This window comes from Polypterus senegalus, chromosome 4 (assembly GCF_016835505.1).
Source record: "Polypterus senegalus isolate Bchr_013 chromosome 4, ASM1683550v1, whole genome shotgun sequence".
Lineage (NCBI taxonomy): Eukaryota > Metazoa > Chordata > Cladistia > Polypteriformes > Polypteridae > Polypterus > Polypterus senegalus.
The window spans coordinates 247,135,152-247,153,198 of record NC_053157.1 but is presented as its reverse complement, the minus strand read 5'-3'; the positions used below and the strand labels follow the sequence as shown (position 1 = coordinate 247,153,198).

Genomic DNA, 18,047 nt, shown 5'->3' with positions numbered 1-18,047 from the left:
ATTTTTCATAAAGCCACACTACATACCCCTCTCCATGCAAAGCTTCAATATTTTAGAAATTGAAATAAAAGCAGATCAGAATAAACCAGTTCCATTTCAGTACAGCAAGGTAACAGCCAGCAAGATCTATCATTTTTTAAACATGATTGTAACAAAAAACTATAGAGACCCACACACCAGTGAAGGTTATTACAAGAAACAAGCTGCCAGTGGTCTATCAGGGTTTCATGGTCCGCCTGTTCAGTACGGGGGAGGTATTGGTGGGAGTTTAAAAGCTCTCTTCAGAAAAGCAAGAAATTGCTAAGCATCATGTGATGTCTGATGTGAAAATCATCGCCAATGATGTGATGAGTCACGTGCCAGGCTCTGCAAAGAATAAAGTTGTGACACCCCAGTAAGAAAGTTCAGGCATGATTGTTATAAAGAGAGGTGTTATAAGAAAAAGACGCACAGCAACCACATCTAGCACTGCTGGGACCACCTGCACCACCCAGGAAGAGATCAAAGAAGAAAAAAAGGTTGACACTCTGCCAAAAGAAAAAGAAAGTCAGCAAAGAGAAGAACTCCAACTAAGCAAAATTCAGGTGACATATTCTAAACATGGCTTTGGTACACTGGGGGTCAGATGAATGTGCAAAATCCAAACTGGACATATTTCAGCTTGCAGCAACACAAAGTAACACTGAATAAAGTTATTATGTCAAAGTGCCACCTCTCACAGCTTTGTCAGAAAGTGCAATACTTGAGTTTTCTATTGTTGGAAATGATCAATACCTGGACCTCAACAAGTGCCACAGATGAATGTGTAGCCCTTGTACCCGATTGCTTCTCTGCTCAGTCAGGTGGACATCACCGTCGGGGACAGATTGATCAGTCACACCAATAACTGTCACCCATATTGAAGACACAATTCTCAACAGGGTTGCTCTATAAAGACACACTCGGTCATCACTACAGTCACTGCTCTGTTTGGACTAAATTTGGGATTCAGAAAAAGGGCTGCTTAATCATCCAGAAGCCGTGGACTTGATTTGTTGGGCCATAGCCATGCAGATCTGTTCTTTCAAGAGAAGTTATTGATTAATGGGGTTGGTGTAAAAATAAAGCTGGTAAGATGAGGATGCCTTTTGCCTGAGGAGCAATTTAAGGTCAACATATTATCAGCATCATTGTTTGTAAAAAGAGTTCAGGTGAACCTTGGAGTCAGACTGGGCCACGCTGAGGCATTGATGACCAGCAATGTCAAATCCCCAATTGGCAGAGTTCAAATGAAGGTGTTCAGCATACCTACTGGTAGTCGTGTCTGCAACAAGGAAAACCTGTTTCTGGGACAGCTGACAGAACTGGTTGTATTGGGATTTGTTGACAACGCGGCCTTCAGCAGCAACTTTACACACAACCCCTTAACTTTAAACATAACAACATCCATTGCATGACTCTTTATCTCAATTTCTGCCACCTGATTTTGCTAATGGCCACTGTGTCAGAGAATATTTTCAACTGGTGGAAACCGCCAACAACAGGATGAAAGACAAGGCATTGTTAGTCGATTGTGAAGAGTTTGCTAAAGGGGATTCACTTTTTGTATTCAGCCGAAGCCCTGATATGGAATCAACAGGACACGATTCACTCATCAAAACAGGTAACCATCTGGACTGAAATAAGATTTGCTGAACTGCTGCAAGATACAGTGAATAGGATTGACAACATCATTGAAATTAACAGGTCTTGTCAAGTTATTAACGACTACAGTTAAGCTGTAGACAAGTTCAGATATGCAGCCACTGGACACTGAGGAACTCAGGACCATTCTTGCAGTGGGGCCGCTGACACAAGTCCATTTTCTGGACGTATTCCCTTCAGATAAACCACCCAAGGACAAGTTGACTGCCAGTCCTCTGTTTATGGTCGTAAACACAGACCTTGTAGATGGTAAAAAGTTCAAAGGGTCGATGAATCTGATTTTTAAACCTTTCACAATTAGCAACAATTTTTCCACCGAGGGTTCACAATTTGATTTTCATTTTTTTTTCAATTTATTGATTACAAAATAACAGTCACAGGATTTTGCATTACGTGCAATAAATGTGTCATTTTTAAACGTCCTATCGCTAAACATTGATATAATTGTCTCTACACAATCATTTCCAGCACATTCCCCGTTCTTTTTACCATCCTTATGTAAAGCATAATAATAATTTGGTTCACGTATGCCTGAATCTTGCTGACATTCAGAATCATAAAATATGTTTTTTTTTTTTGGATACAGCACTCTTTTATAACAGTTGCATACAACATAAGTGGTTATTGGGGGCACATCTGCCTCTTTGTAAGGCAGACATGTCTTTCATCTGCAGCTGTGGCTCGGCCTTGTGCAACATTGGCATCTGTTACAATATTCTCTTATCTCACAGACCGGCCTAGTTCTGAGTTTCTCCAGGCACGCCGTTGTTTGACAGAAGATATTTGTATGTAGGACATCAGATTCTCTCATCATTGACTTCAACACAAGAAGCATCAAGGCAGGCCCGGTGTGTATTCACACAACGCATGGCTCTGTTTGTGAGAATGAGCTGCGTAACAGATATCACAATAATAAATATCTCCGATAAACTATTTCATGTCCAATATGAGAAAATAATGCTGTCTGTGTAATAAAAGAAAATTCACTTTAGAGTGTGGTGGTGTTGGACCTGTCGTGAAGTATAGAACCTTTATAGAAACTTCTAAAAGACATTCAAAATTTTTCACATCTGATATTTTCTTCTCTTTTTAAAATTCCCAATTGCTTATACAGTTCATTAGCCCTTTGTAGAATGTCGCCACCCCTCAAGTCTTCTTTACTGAGCAAGTAAGGCCCACTCTCTGCAAAACAGCGATTGCCCCAGTATGAGAAATCGACTAACTGACTCCGTTTGGTGTTAATTTTAATCCTTCCCACACCGTGCATGTTTTAATACAATGGTTACTAAAATCAGAGAGACAAATATGTAATTATTTCTTTATTACTTTGTAGCATCTGAGACACATCTTTTAAAAACCTAACAGAATCAAAACAGTTAAGATGCTCTTTTGTGAATAAAGATTATTTTGCCATCTCAGTGAAATACGGCGCAACTGACTACACTTGAACTGATATTAGGAGATAATGTGTCTAAAATCCCCTGTATACTTTAATTAATAATGTTTAGAACATGTGTGTATGACTTAATTCTATCTGAATTGATAAATCAGAATTAATAGTTATGTTCTGTGGCTCGAAAATCTCCTCCTTTGTCTTTCGGATTCTCATACAATTTCAAAATAAGGTTTAACAGCTGCAGGTTGTCTTGCCGGCACATGGATCATATCAGCCATCTTTTCTGTTAGCTAATAACCGTTTGTATTTATTTTTGATATTTTGGGCCCTGTTTAAAAGTATGTTATGAGGTAACCTTTCTTTGTTTTAGTCATACAGAACTGTCACAATCTTTTAAGATCACACTTTCCAGCCTATACAATCTTTGGAAAGCTGTCTGAAGTTCCTCTACAGGTATGCGTTCAGATTCAAAAATGAATAAGATTGGGTTCGAGAGGTACTGTATGTGTTTAAATGATCACTCCAAGGACATAATATCTCCTCAATAAAGTTTACTAAAATCTGCACACCTTTATGTCTGTTGCTAAACGAGCCAATGATTCTTATAGCACACTGTAACATGAATGTAAGTTTAATGTCACTATGCTCTGTGCAAATTGTTTTATGGATTCATTCACACGTGCACGCCAAATATGGCACACAGGAGCTGGGCTACATTTAGAACCCACTAGTCTAGCAGTTTGGAGAATGAGACAACTGCAAGTAGGCATTGTGCTATTCCTGTATTTTTGGAGATGGGGTCCTTTCCTTTCCTTGTTTGGAGACCAGAGAGAGCCTGCACGTGGAGCAGACAGTGTATAAGGCTTGGACTGCTGCCAAGGTACGTTGAAGCCGACGGCTGAATGGGTGATATCGTCATTCATCCCGAAAATCCTTTTTGCACACTGTATACATCAAGTTCCCACCTTGGTATTGTCATGCTATGGCTTCCTCCATCTGTAATGCTGCATAAATCGTCAGTAAAGAAAGCTAAGTTATACTTTTTCTCTTATGTGATTCTTTTTCTGCCATATCACCATGGGAGGGATATCGCCTTTTAATATCCATCCATTTTCCAACCCACTGAATCCGAACACAGGGTCATGGGGTCTGCTGGAGCCAATCCCAGGGCACAAGGCAGGAACCAATCCCAGGCAGGGTGCCAATCCACCACAGGACACACACAAACACCAAGCACACATTAGGGCCAATTTAGAATCACCAATCCACCTAACCTGCATGTCTTTGGACTGGGGGAGGAAACCCACACAGACACGGGGAGACATGCAAACTCCACGCAGGGAGGACCCGGGAAGCGAACTTGGGTCTCCTTACTGCGAGGCAGCAGCGCTACCACTGCGCCACCGTGCCGCCTACCTTTTAATATCATATCTCTATATTTTTCGATTACTTAAAATGCCACAATTTCAAAAGAACATATTTCCGAAGAGCTAGTGCCTCTTAAGGAAACACACACAGCGATTATTTCTCCAATAAACGATAGACACTGTTATCAACTCTATCACACAGATTGATGATTTCTTTTCCGGGCTTGATTGTGCCTCTGAATAATTCCTTTCCTTTTGAAACACTGTGGTGTAGCAGTGCTACCGGGGAGTAAAAACTTCATTTCCCAGCCTTCCCTGCAGTGGCTCTGATTGGACACCTGCCAAAGGTCCATGGGCTGCTGGGGACAAGGAGGCCAGTTATAGAGAGAGAGGAGGCCGTGTTGTGTCTGGAGTTACCCGTCTGTTTTGTCTTCCCGTTCCTTGCCTGTGGATTTTGTTCTTGTCCTAGATGATCTCCTGTTTGTGTGTATGGACTGTCTGGTGTGTGCCTGCTGCACAAGGACTGAATTGGATTGTTCTGCGACCTTCAGAGAAGGAGTGCTCCAGATCCCATCACTCTTCATCATCAAGTAGGACTGTTCTTTACATTCACTTGCAGAAGCTGATCTCTGGATTATCCATTCTTCATCATTCCACTATATTGGTTGCTGTTTCATATGGATTTTGTTATGGACTTCATTGTGTGTAGATTTTGTTAGTTGGTTGTTGTTTCTGAGTTCATGTTTATCGTGTATTCACTGGAAAGAGAACTGGGGTGGGATGGTTTTAGTTTGTGTAGTTAGATTTCATTCATTGTTGTTTAATACATTCTTCAATTTCTGTTTTATTGTCGTTTGCTTCTTTGACTTTGTAAGGGAGTGTGCGTGAGTCGGGCCAAGACTGAGTGCATTCCTGGGGTCCCCACCGAAAAAAAATAAAAAATCACTAGGCGGTGTGAATCTTAGCTGGGTCTTTTTCAGACTACTACAAATTTTGGCAAGCCGGGTTGGAGCCAGGATTAATTTAAGTTCCAATATCACTTTCACTTACACAGAAGTCATCTCTGTGGAGGGTGAGGAGCTTGAGCTTAGTGCACCATTAATGGATATTCACGTCACTGTCAGAGCCCCACTCAAGGAAGCCTTGAGCCTGCAGAATATTTTGTGCATCTCCACTCCGGAGCATCGCAAGACCAGTGAGGGAGACCTAACACTGTGCCTAGAGCAATTGGAGGCGCAGGTGGATGACTTCGCCCGCAAGCTTTATCAACAGAGATGAGACCGTCCATGATCTTGTCGATGCCACAGCTGCCCCGAGTATCCAATGTGGCAGCTGTGAGAGTGCAGTGGCTGGGAATGAGTATGAGAGAGGAGATCAGGAAACAGGTGCAGGATAGCTGGCATGCCATCTCGCAGCCACTGAAAATGTCGATTCCTATAGTGGAGGTGGGGAATGACTGTGGACAGTCGTTCTTGTCAGTTGCTATAAAGCGAATGGAGTTCCCTAAGCTTGTCCCTTAGTGTGCACCCATGAGCATCGTTGACTTTGTAGAGGAGGTCAACTTGTTTGTGGAGCTGCATCCACTGATCGGTGTGGAACTGCGAGGATTCCTGAGCACGACATTTGGTGGGTCGGCTCACACTTGGTGTTTGTCTGAGTTGACAGCACATGATGAGGGCCACAGGAGCTGACATGGAGTCAATAATCAGTGACTGACGATGTGTCCAGTGTGCTATTGACTTTTAAATGGCATTATGCCCTGTATGTGACCACCTGCCCACATTGCTGACTGACATTTCCATTTCATTAATCATGAGCTGTAAAAGGTCAGCCCCCTAGGTCAGCAGAAGACGAGCTCAACCAACAAAAACATCCAGACGACAGGACAACACTGCTGTCAGCCTGTAGATTTTGAACGACTGCTGGTGTGCAGCAGTGATGAGGACCTGAGTGACCAGACAGACCAGTGGCTTTATGAGGTCATACAGTGGGGACTGAAGCAATGTCAGACAACCTGTCTGATGAGCGAGTGCTTAAAGAATCAGACGTCAGTCACACATCGAGATACGGATTTGATCAACGAGGAATACAATCTGTGACCACAGGATGGCCATCAGCATGTGGGAAGTCAAAGAGGAGAAAATCAGAGGGAGGAGCAAAACTCACAAACACACAAGTGACACACTCGTCTGACTCACTCTGTCTCAGGTCACTCATTACACCCTTTATCACTCTGATGCTCTTCTCTATCATCCTCACCCCTCACTCTTTTTTCATCTTCTCCTCTTCCTTTTAACCCCTCAGGCTCCATGAAGATTACAGATTTAGAAGTCATAGTCGCCATCTGCTGGTGAGGCCTGTAATATACAGTGGAGGGGCTGTCAGCCTGGGCTCTTCATTGGCTTCTTCACACAGACTGATGTCAGTTGACATGCTGCTCCTTGAGGGGTCCTGAAGGAATTGTAAATTAATCCTGGGAATCTGAGTCAGTGGAAAGATAAAAGTGTCACAGGTGTCAAATCTGATTGTCACTTTGAACACCAATAGTGAAGGTGAAGTCAGACAGCTGACTCATCTCCTTGAGGTTGGGTGACAGTGGAAACAACAAGGAGGAGGTGCAGTTTAATGTCTCATCTCGTCTTTAGACATTCACAGTGAATTCATTCAGAGGTGACAGACCACCTGAATAACTAATAGAGGGGCAGACAATGTCTGTTCAGAGGCCAGCACTCCTGCCACTTCTGTCACTCTGTGCTCTTAAATAGTGACTGGAATGTTGCTCTTGATACATAGACAGGCATGTGGTCCAGCTGGAGCAGCACAACTGAAAGGCGCTATATAGACTGACTAACAGGTGACATTCATTGACACTCAGTGGCCACAGCAGTTGTTTGGGTGTCAGTCTGAAGGACATGTGGTTGTGAAAAAACAGTGACCCCTGCTGGTCAGACTGGTATTTGTAGGTGTGAGGACTCACTGTACTTCACTATGATACAAACACCTGATTGGCTACTCAGATCGAATAATAATGGAGACCGTGACAGCCGCACTTGACTTACATTCTCATCCCCAAATACAGTCACAGAGGTGCTGCCCACCCATCCATCCTGTAAAAGTTGTTTTGACCTTAAACTACAAACCTAAAGATGACCTGCGCTTGTGGGGACATCAAGTGACTGGTGGAAGGTACTGGTCAGTGGTCACATGGTGTCAGATGGCTGATTGTTAAACCACAGTGAAGATCAAGCCAAAACCCTGGATAGAGGGGCTCAGTGAAGGAGGTGTTGAACCTGTGCAGGAGGGTCATTGTGTGTGAGACGCTATAAAATGACAGAGAGCCAGCAGGCCAGTCCAGATACACACCTATTCTGGGGCTGGAGGGGGTGCTGATTACAGTCTGCTTGTTATTGTGACCCACAGAGTACTGGGAATTAAAACTCTGCAAACTCCAGGACTTGTCAGTGTTTCCAAAGATGCACTCCCTGCCCTCTCCTTTCCTGCCCAGTCCTTTATATGCGACTCCAATCTTCATGAAGTCTCCACTGCACTCCACCTCCCAGAAACAGCGAGTCCCAGTCAGAGCCTCTCTGCACAGAACTTGGGAATAGCGGTCAAATCTGTCAGGATGATCAGGATATTCATTCTCTGTCCCCTCACGTGTCACCTTCTTGTTCCTTTCAGATAGACGGAGTTTTCTGTGTGCCGTGTTGATATCCAGTGTGAGGGGACAGAAGTCTGAAAGGAGAGAAAAGAAAACGAGTGAGGAAATCTGGGAGTGTGTAACGGGACAGGGGGCGGAGCACAACACAGACAAATAACAAGAACCAATCAGGAGCTGCTCTGACCAGACACTAATAGTAAAGATCTCATCTGTGGGAATTAAAATTAAATCATAAAAAGACAACGGAACACAAAGTGAAAGGCAAGCAACTGGCAGAGTAAGGAGTAATATATATATTAATGTATATATTTATAGTGAGTAATTTAAATATATTTATACTACATTTCTAGTGAGTAATACACATAATAGTGCTGGGCAATGATTAAAATTTTTAATCGCTATTAATCGCAGACAATCACAACAATCACATTTTTATGCGCAAAATTCAATAATGAACTAAAAAGTAGTGTATTGTGTGTATTTGGTTTGCAAACTCTTTAAACAAATAAGGTACTTTTTTAACAGCTGTATTCCCTTTACATAGTAGCAGTTAAAATATTTCTTGTAAATCTCATTAATGTAATCAAATCAAATATAAAACCCAAGCTATTTGCCACTGCCAGGACATTAACGTTTTACCGATTTTGTTATAGAAAAACAAGTCACCCTCAGAGTCCAGAGCCACGATCACAACATTATATCAGGCACTTTCCGAGCAACAGCAAATTAACATTTCTACATTTGTTTTCTTATTTATATGAAAAGATACCAGCAGAAACATTTTCTTTTATCAGGGAGCAGCATAAGCAGTCATATGTTCAGTAGCAACTCTTTGAGGGCTAATATTTTTTCCAAAATACTCAGTTTTCTGAAAAGCACACAAAGCAATAGTTTCAGAAATACATCAACATTAAACATCTGTTGCTGCCTGTTTTGCCTGTTGTGCCAGATGTCGATGTCTGTTTTGTAGCTTGCAGCAGCAGTAGCTGCACGGGGGGTGATTCGACGACCAGCAGGAATGCACGGTGGGCTGGCTGTCTTTGTGAGACGCAGTATGGTTTGTACTTGCTGTCTTCATAAGTGTCTGTCCTCCCAGGCGAACGTTGCCATTGGTGAATCAGCTACATGAATGTATTCAGCACCGCGATCAGATCGTTTTCGATCTCCATCTCCAGATCACTTGCATCAAAGTCAGAATCCAATTCAGCAATAGCATGATAAAAGTTTTGCTTTGAACATTCACTTTGGTGTCTCCCCACATGCCATTTTAGAAGCTGTTTGCTCTTCACTACTCACGCATGTGCAGGGAATCGAGGTCAAATCAACAAAGCTAACTTATCAGCATATCAGAAAGCACTGTAACAAGAAGATTACTGATCTCTATCGATCGCTAGTGAGACTGAGGCTTTCAAAATAATAATAATAATAATAATAATAATAATAATAATAATAGCAAAAACTGCATTAACATGCAATAAAATATAATTTAATTTATTATTTATTTTTAATTTCACAAAGATGGCAAGTCTTTATCCACTGTCATTGCATAAATTTGTTTTGAATTTTATCTGCAAATCATTTTTTGTTTTATTTTCATGCAGTTCATTTGCAAAATGTGTTTTAATAATTTTACTACCATTACACGATATCATCTTCACAGTTTCCATTCTTCTTTTTTCTTTTTATTTTCTGGTCGTGAAGCTCCAGTTTTCACCCTACACCATCCTGACCCTCAGAGCAGAGAGGAGTTTTTACAATGTGAGTCTGTACTTTGATTTAATGGATCATCACAATAGAAATCATTTCTCTTTAATATCTCAGTCCAGGCTTATGATATGAAAGTGTAGCCAAAAGAACATGTGGTGTGAATGTTGTGTGACTGATGAACTGAAAGTGATGGGGTCCTGTGACAGCTGTATTGTGGGAACGAGAGAGTCAGGACTGTGATGTACCAAAGCAGTCTGTTGGTACTGAATCAATCAACCTTAAGAGTCAACTGAATTCACAGAAAGTTAAAAACACAAAACATGAAATGAAATCCTGCCAACTACGCCAAGTCCTACATCCATTTTTTCCCTCGTCTTCTTAGTGAAGAAACAAGGCCAGTTAAAGCCCACTGAGCCATTCCTTGAGCTGTACAAGAAATGCATTGTTGTTTATCTTCTTTATTTTAGCACATTTTACTTTGCACTTTTGCTTCACTTTTTATTTTCTAGTTTCTCCATACTGTGTGTTTTTCTGTTTTGCCTGTTTGCCAATAATCAGAATCAGAATCAGAAAAATTTTATTAATCCTGAAGGAAGTTACTTATGTTACAACTTAACAACAGACAAGGGACATGTTAAACTAAGACCAAGTCTAAAGTAATCATGTAAATATAAATAAAGTATAATAAATGTAAGTATCAAACTAAAGTACAGAGTGTTGCACCTTAAGTTAATATTCCACATTCTGAGAACAAATAAGGTTATTCTCATGTGAAGAGCAGATAATTTATTGCACAAGAACAGATAGTATGTTGCACATTTCAAGTACTTGAAAAAATGTACCTGGATGTCCAAGAAAGAAAAAGGGTAATAACTTAAAGTGTTGGTGAGCGACCGGAAAAGGAGTTCTAGAGTCTGATGGCTGTGGGGAGGAGGGATTTCCTATGACGTTCAGTGGAGCACTTGATGCTGGTCAGTCTACTGCTGAAAACATTCCTCTGTCCAACCACAACACCATGAAGTGGCTGAATAGCATTTTCAATAATAGACCAAAGCCTAGACAACATTCTCTGATCTGCCACAGTTTCCAAGCTGTCCGGTTTCTCTCCTACCACAGAGGAAGCCTTCTGAATTAGTTGGTTTAGTCTCGTGATGTCTGCCACTTTCATGCTGCTCCCCCAGCACTGGCAACCACACTGTTATAAAACAACCGCAACATAGGGTTGCTGACACTAAAAGATCTGAGCTTGCGTAGGAAAATTACAGCCTACTTTGACCCTTCTTGTATATGGCCAGCAAGTTCCTGGACCAGTCTAGCTTATTGCTCATATGCACCCCTAGATACTTGTACTCCTCAACGATCTCCACCTCCACACCCTTAATAGACAGGGGAGTGGCTGGAGATCACAATCTTCTTAAATCAACTACCAGTTCTTTAGTTTGATTCAGCTAACACCAGTTAACAAACCTGTCCACTGCCTTCCTGTATTCTGTCTCGTTTCCATGTCTGATACTACCAACTATTGCACAGTCATCAGAGAATTTCTGCAGATGGCAGCCCTCTGTGTTGTAACTAAAATCTGTAGTGTACAGGGTGAAGAGGAATGGTGACAGAACTGTCCCTTGTGGAGTACCAGTGCCACACAGCACAGTGTCAGACACAGATCCCTGTAGCCGCACAAACTGTGGCCTTCCCGTCAGATAGTCCATGATCCACGAAACTAAGGGAGCATCCATCTGCATTTCTGATAGCTTACTCCCTAGTCTGGCTGGCTGGCTGGTGTTAAAGGCACATGAGAAATCGAAGAACATAATCCTGAGAGTTCCTCCTGGCTTGCCTAAGTGATTATTAATCTTATTATTAATAATTATGATATTATAAGTAATACTGTAATAATTATTTATGTTGTGAATTTTATCCAATGAATGAAACCCAATGTGCTAGAAACACAATTTTCAAAATCCACTGCCATTAACATACAGTATACATATTCATAAAGATAATCAATGTTAAAATAAAGATTAAAGTGAATTTTGACTATTATTGAAAATAGCAGAAACTCAAATAAGTTTTGTGGTCAGTTTGATAACACATTGAGTAAGTGTAGCAGCTTAAAAATGTCAGACATTTTCACCACTGACTTGTCCTATAAAACTCTGTCCTCAACGGTGATCTTATGGCGCGTATCGTAATTCCAGATGACTGAGACTTCTTTCCAAATGTATGGCTTGCCTGTCTTTGCCTTTGTTGTCTGTTGTCATTTTTTTGTTTTTTCTTTTTAATCCCCATAGGATTCTGTCCAATCAGATGAGCTCTTTACTATCGACAGCCCATTTGAGTCTCGTCTGCACAGCTCCTGATTGGTTCTTGTTAATTTTCTATGTTGTGTTCCGCCCCCCCAGTCCTGTTACAGACTCCCTGATTTTCTCACTCGTTTTATTTTCACAACTTTCAGACTTCTGTCCACTAACACTGGACATCAACACGGCACACAGAGACCTCCATCTGTCTGATGAGAACAAGGAGGTGACATGTGAGGGGACAAATGCCAAATATGCTGATCATCTTGAGAGGTTTGACTGCTGGAGTCAAGTTCTGTGCAGAGATGCGCTGACTGGGACTCGCTGTTACTAGGAGGTGGAGTGTACTGGTGAAAGTCTGAGGATAGGAGTCACATATAAAGGAATGAGAAGGAATGGATAGGGTTTGGACTGCTGCCTTGGGCACAACAACAAGTCCTGGAGTTTATGTTCTCATTCCCAGTACTTTTTGTGTCACAATAACAAACAGAGTGTAATCAGCACCCCATCAAATGGTGTGGCCAGAATAGGTGTGTATCTGGACTGACCTGCTGGCTCTCTGTCATTTTATAGCGTCTCACACACAATGACCCTCCTGCACAGGTTCAACACCTCCTTCACTGAGCCCTTCCACCCAGGGTTTTTGCTTGGTTGTGACTCCAGTGTAACAATATGCCATCTGACAGCAGGTGACCACTGACCAGTACCCTCCAATCATCATCTGATGTCTCCACAAGCGCAGGTCCTCTTCTTTTTGTAGTTTAGTGACAACATTTATTTCACAGGATGGGTGGGGATAAGCCCTTATGTGACAGAATTTGGGAAGGAGAATGCAGGGTGAGTGCTGCTGTCAGGGTCTCCATTATTTTTGGGTTTGATTTAATCTTTGAGTAGCCAATGAGGTGTGTGTGTCATTGTTAGTTGCAGTGACCCCTCAGACATACACATAGCATTCTGACCAGCAGGGGTCACTGTTGATTTACAACTATATTTTCAAGGAAAGGTAAGGAAACCCTTTGGAATTCCTTGGATTTCTGCATTAATTCCTACTAAGATATCATCTAATCTTCATCTAAGTCCCAATTCTAGATAACCACAATCTGCCTAAACTAATAACACACCAACTATTGGACTTTCCATGTCTTTGTTAAGAGTGATAATTCACAGTACAGATTAACAAAACTATCCAAGCAGGTTTTAATTATTTAATTATTTTTATTTAATAACTTGTTGATCCTTCTTCATCGGCCACAACGTGCACCAAACATTTCCTTTTCTTGCTTATAAGACCTGCACAATGTTTAGGATGACTTATGGACCATCTGTCCCTACAAACCTGTTTCAGTTACTCAGAATTTCTGGTTGCACAGCTCTCTTCAGGTCACGCTGCAGCATCTCAAAGGGGTTACGGTCAGGACTCTGACTTGGTCAAACTTCTTTACCAACCATTCTTTAGTTGATGTTCTTGTGTGCTTTAGGTCATTGTCTTGCTGCATCACCCAACCTCAATTAAGATAGAGGTTGTGGACTTCTTCCCTTACATGTTTTGATATACATTTGAATTTATTGTTTCCTCAATATTTGTGTTGTGTCCAGGCTATGAATTAGCAAAGCAGGCCCAATCTACGATTTTCCTTCTACTTTGTGTTGCAGTTGGGATGAGTTTTTGGTGTTGGTGTGCAGTTCCCTCTTTCACCAAACCTAACATTGTGCATTTGTGCCAAAAAGATCAATTTTTGTCACATTTGTCCATTTAACATTGTCCAAGGAACAATGTGGAACATTCAGGTGGTCCTGAGCAAACTTTTTTTTTCAGGTTTGCCTTTTGTGCTGGTGGACTGATTGTTAACTCATGCCCACTCCTAGGGAATAACTACTGTACAGTTCTGAATTTCCTCCATTTGTAGACACTTTATCTTATTGTGATTTGATGAACACCCAGGTCTTTAGCAGTACTTGTGTAGCATTTTACAGCTTCACGCATCTCTACGATGAGTCTTTTAAGGTCCTGTGACATTTGTTTGGATTGAGGTGAGGTTCACACTAACCAATTTAACTTGAAGAGAGCAGAATTGTCATTTGCCAGGCTTATAATTACACCCCCCTTATTGAAACACCTTCCTCCATTTAGCTTTAGGAGAAGTCATTAACACTGAGGGTCACTTACTTTGTCCTGCCTGCACTGTCTAATGACGACTCAATGTGCTCAATCAGAATATGGAAAGTAGAACAGTTTGTGTGTTATTAGTTTAGTCAGATTGTGTTTCACTATGAATTGTGACTTAGATGAAGATCAGAGCACATTTTAGTAGAAATCAAATCCATGGAAATCCAAATGGGTCACTTACTTTTTCTTGTTACAGTACATATATTAAAAGCTGGGACATTAATATCTGTTGTGTCCTCTGCATTTCGCCCGTTAAGTAGGACAAACACGTGGACCTGCTGGAGTAGCACAAATGAAAGGCTTTATTAAGGCCTCAGTATAAAGAGCTATTGACAGACATGTGTACGAGTGATAAAGGTATCTGGACTGTTGTCCCCTCACCAGACATTTATTGCCCCTCAATTGGTCACTCAAGGGGTTTTTCACCTCTGAATAAATTGTCTGTGAATATCTGAAGATGAGGACTCACTGGTCACTCAGGTATCAGGCACACTGATGGAGTTTGGTGTTTACTGAGGCACTTGCTGTCACATCAGACATTAAACTGCACCTCCTCCTTCCTGTTCTCAGGCTTGTCAAAGTCACCCAAACTTAAGGAGTTGAGTCAGCTGACTAACTTCACCATCACTGTCAACATTTAAAGTACCAATCACATGTGATACCTGTGAACACTTGTATCTAACCCTAATTCACAATTCCCTCAGAATCCCTGAATGTGCTGCATGTCACCTGACGTCAGTCTGTATGAACAAGCAGATTAATGTCCAGGTTGACCGCCTGTATTACAGGCCTAAGCAGCAGGTGGAGACTGTGAGTTCTAAATCTGTCATCATCTTGGAGCCTGACGGGGGTCAAAAGTAAGTGAAAGAAGTAGAGAAGGAGTGAGGGGTGATAGTGAGAAAGGAGGGTATCAGGGGAGAAAGGGCAAAATGAACAAACTCAAGGAGCTGAGAGAATCACGTGAGTGTGCTGCTTGTGGGTCTGTGCTGTTGAAAAAAAAAACTTGATAAATAAAGAATTGAGATTAATTCTTCCTTTCTTACATTTTCTTCTTTAACTAGGCACACTCTGATAGCTGTCCTGTGATCACAGATTGTATTCCTTGTTGATCAAATCCGTGTCCTGATGTGTGACTGACGTCTAAATCTTTAATCCTTCAGTCATCGGACAGGCCATCACATGATGAGCTCTTCACTGCTGATGCAAACCCTGTTGTCCTCTTCTCTCGATATATCTCATTATTTCACTTCAGCCATTGTGTCAGTTTTCATTGTCTGACCTCATAAAGTCATTGGTCTCTGTGGTCACTCACATGAATATCACATTTGCACATCAGTAGTGATTCAGGTCAGAATCTCATTTTAAAGTCAATGAGCACATTCTACACGTTTTCATTCACGTTGGGTCTGTTGCCTTTACAGTTCTGCTTGTCGTTGTCCTCATTTCAATGACACTCCTGTCCCACCCTGATGTCTGGAGTACCACAGTTCCCTTTAATTATAAATGGTAAATTATAATTTATTGTCATCCCATCCAAATACAGTACATCATATAGGTTGATATGAAATTGGGTGTCTTTAGGACTATCGTACAAATATACAACATGTAGTGCAACTAGACAATGTACACCACTTAGTGCAAATACAACATGCAGTGCAAACAGACAAGACAGTATGAACTAAACTGACACAACAAAGGTAGGACAACGTCCAGCAGATCAGTTCTAACTGGATCAGTAACAGCTTAACAGCAGAGGCGACATTACTGTGTTAAAAAGGTGAAATATAAGCAGGCAATTAATACATATCAAACATGTAGTAACTGTTTATCACTCATAAAATGCAATGTGTACATTTGATTTAGACAGTTTTCAAATGTGCAAATAGTGTAAAATTCACAGTTCAGAGTTCAATTTCAAGTAGTGGCAGATGCTCAGACATTAAGGAGTCGGACAGCAGGGGGGGTAAGAAACTGTCACACAGTCTGGATGATCTGACTCGGAAACTGCAGTACCATCTGGTAGACGTCAGGAGCTCAAAGAGCCCATGTGCTGGCTGTGAGGGGTCAGCCACAATGCTGGACACCTTGCGGAGGTTGTGTGTGCTGTAGGTGTCTTGTATGGAGTGCAGAGACACACCAATGAAGTCCATCCTCTGCTGTCTTAGCAGTCCTCTGTAGTAACTTGAGATCCGCAGCACTACATTCTCCATACCACACCATGATGGAGTTGGTCAGCACATTAACACATTCATGTTATGTGCTTAGCAAAGTGGCTTATGTTTGGTCAGTGAAAGGATGGCGCTATATAATAAGGACTGATTAACAAGGCTGTGGATAGGATGAGAAATAAGCCATTAGTGGAGTGCAGAGTCATGAGTATCACTGGAAGACCACATGAAAGACAGCAAACAGCAGACAGCAAACAAAAAAGGAGGCCTGTACTTGGTAGGGTCCACTGACACACACAGAAACATACATGGATGCCATCTGGGCCAATTACAGTATGTAAATTGTCACACAAGTGTGCATGGAAGGCAGCCAGATGGCTTAAATAATAGTAGTACCATGCCAGACCATGGGGTGGCGAGCTGCACTAACTTTGTCTCTCCGTCCTCTGCAGACTATACTCGGGAAATCCCACTAGGTATCGGCACCATGAATGATATCACTTCCAGTCCCGAAGACGCCAATTCCGGCATCGGTGCTCTGGCTGACGTCACATTCGGTCTCGATGACACCACTTCTGGTTACGATCCAGATGATGTCACTTCAGGTCACAGCCTTTAAACCCAGCATTTTACCTAACTTAAATCAGTTTTGCTTTGGACCATTTGAAGCCAATGCATAAAATACAAGCGGCTGCCCCAAACCTTTTTGATGTCTGTGGACTGTTATTGTGACACAATATATAAGCAGGGTCACACTTCTATAATCCTTGTGTTTATAATAAATTATAAATTGGCCTGAGTGTGTGTGTTTGTGAATGTGTTCACCTTGTGATGGACTGGCACCCTGTCCAGGTGTTCTTCCTGTCTGCCCCCAATGGTTACTGAAGAAGGCTCCAGTTTCCTCAGAGCCCTGCACCATGTAAGCAGGTTGGAAAATGGATGGATTATTCTGTTTCTTAAAATGAGGGACTTTAGTTAAGTTGATGGAATGGCCAGGAACTTCAACTACAGAGAAAGGTAAAGAAAATAAAGTGTGAGCTTTACTGAATAATAAAATGAATTACTGGCATTGACAAAAGGCACAACTGGTTATGAGTTGTTTGACAGATTAACATCAATCAATTGCTTTTTCTTCTCCTAACATTCTTATAAATTTAATAAGTTAGAGAAGAGAACTTACTATGGGATGGACATTGTGATTAATAAAGAGCACCAGTATGAGTAGAATGAATCCTCAGTTTAATAGCTCGCTGTCTTGGTCTGCTAAGGGCTGCCAGGCTGTCACATTACAAATCTGTTTATGGTGATTTATGTGTTGTGTTTTATTTTAATTTTATTTCATTTATAAATGTGCACTGAGCTCTGAGTCTGAGTAAAGTGGACTGCAGTGTGTAATAAATTAAAAAGAAATACTGACGTGAATTAAACTTTAGCAGACCTCCTGTAACAGGTCATCTCTTCTCTCACTTTTTGATCTTCACTCTCTGAGCTCCTGTCTCACATTAACTGTTCACCCTCAGTGTCTCCTCAGATGTTCTCTCTGTCAGCTCTCAGCTGTCTCTTTAAATCTCCTCCTCCTCCTCACTGAGCTCAGACAA

At 41.5% G+C, this 18,047-nt stretch overlaps 1 protein-coding gene across 1 annotated transcript; it reads right to left on the bottom strand.

The window, feature by feature from the left end:
• Positions 1-7,639: 7,639 nt before the first annotated feature.
• LOC120529003 (tripartite motif-containing protein 16-like) lies at positions 7,640-8,236 on the bottom strand (the record flags this gene model as incomplete). The annotated part of the gene is made up of 1 exon (XM_039753066.1): positions 7,640-8,236. A coding segment is annotated over one exon (597 nt), but the record flags the coding sequence as incomplete, so codon positions are not given.
• Positions 8,237-18,047: the final 9,811 nt, after the last annotated feature.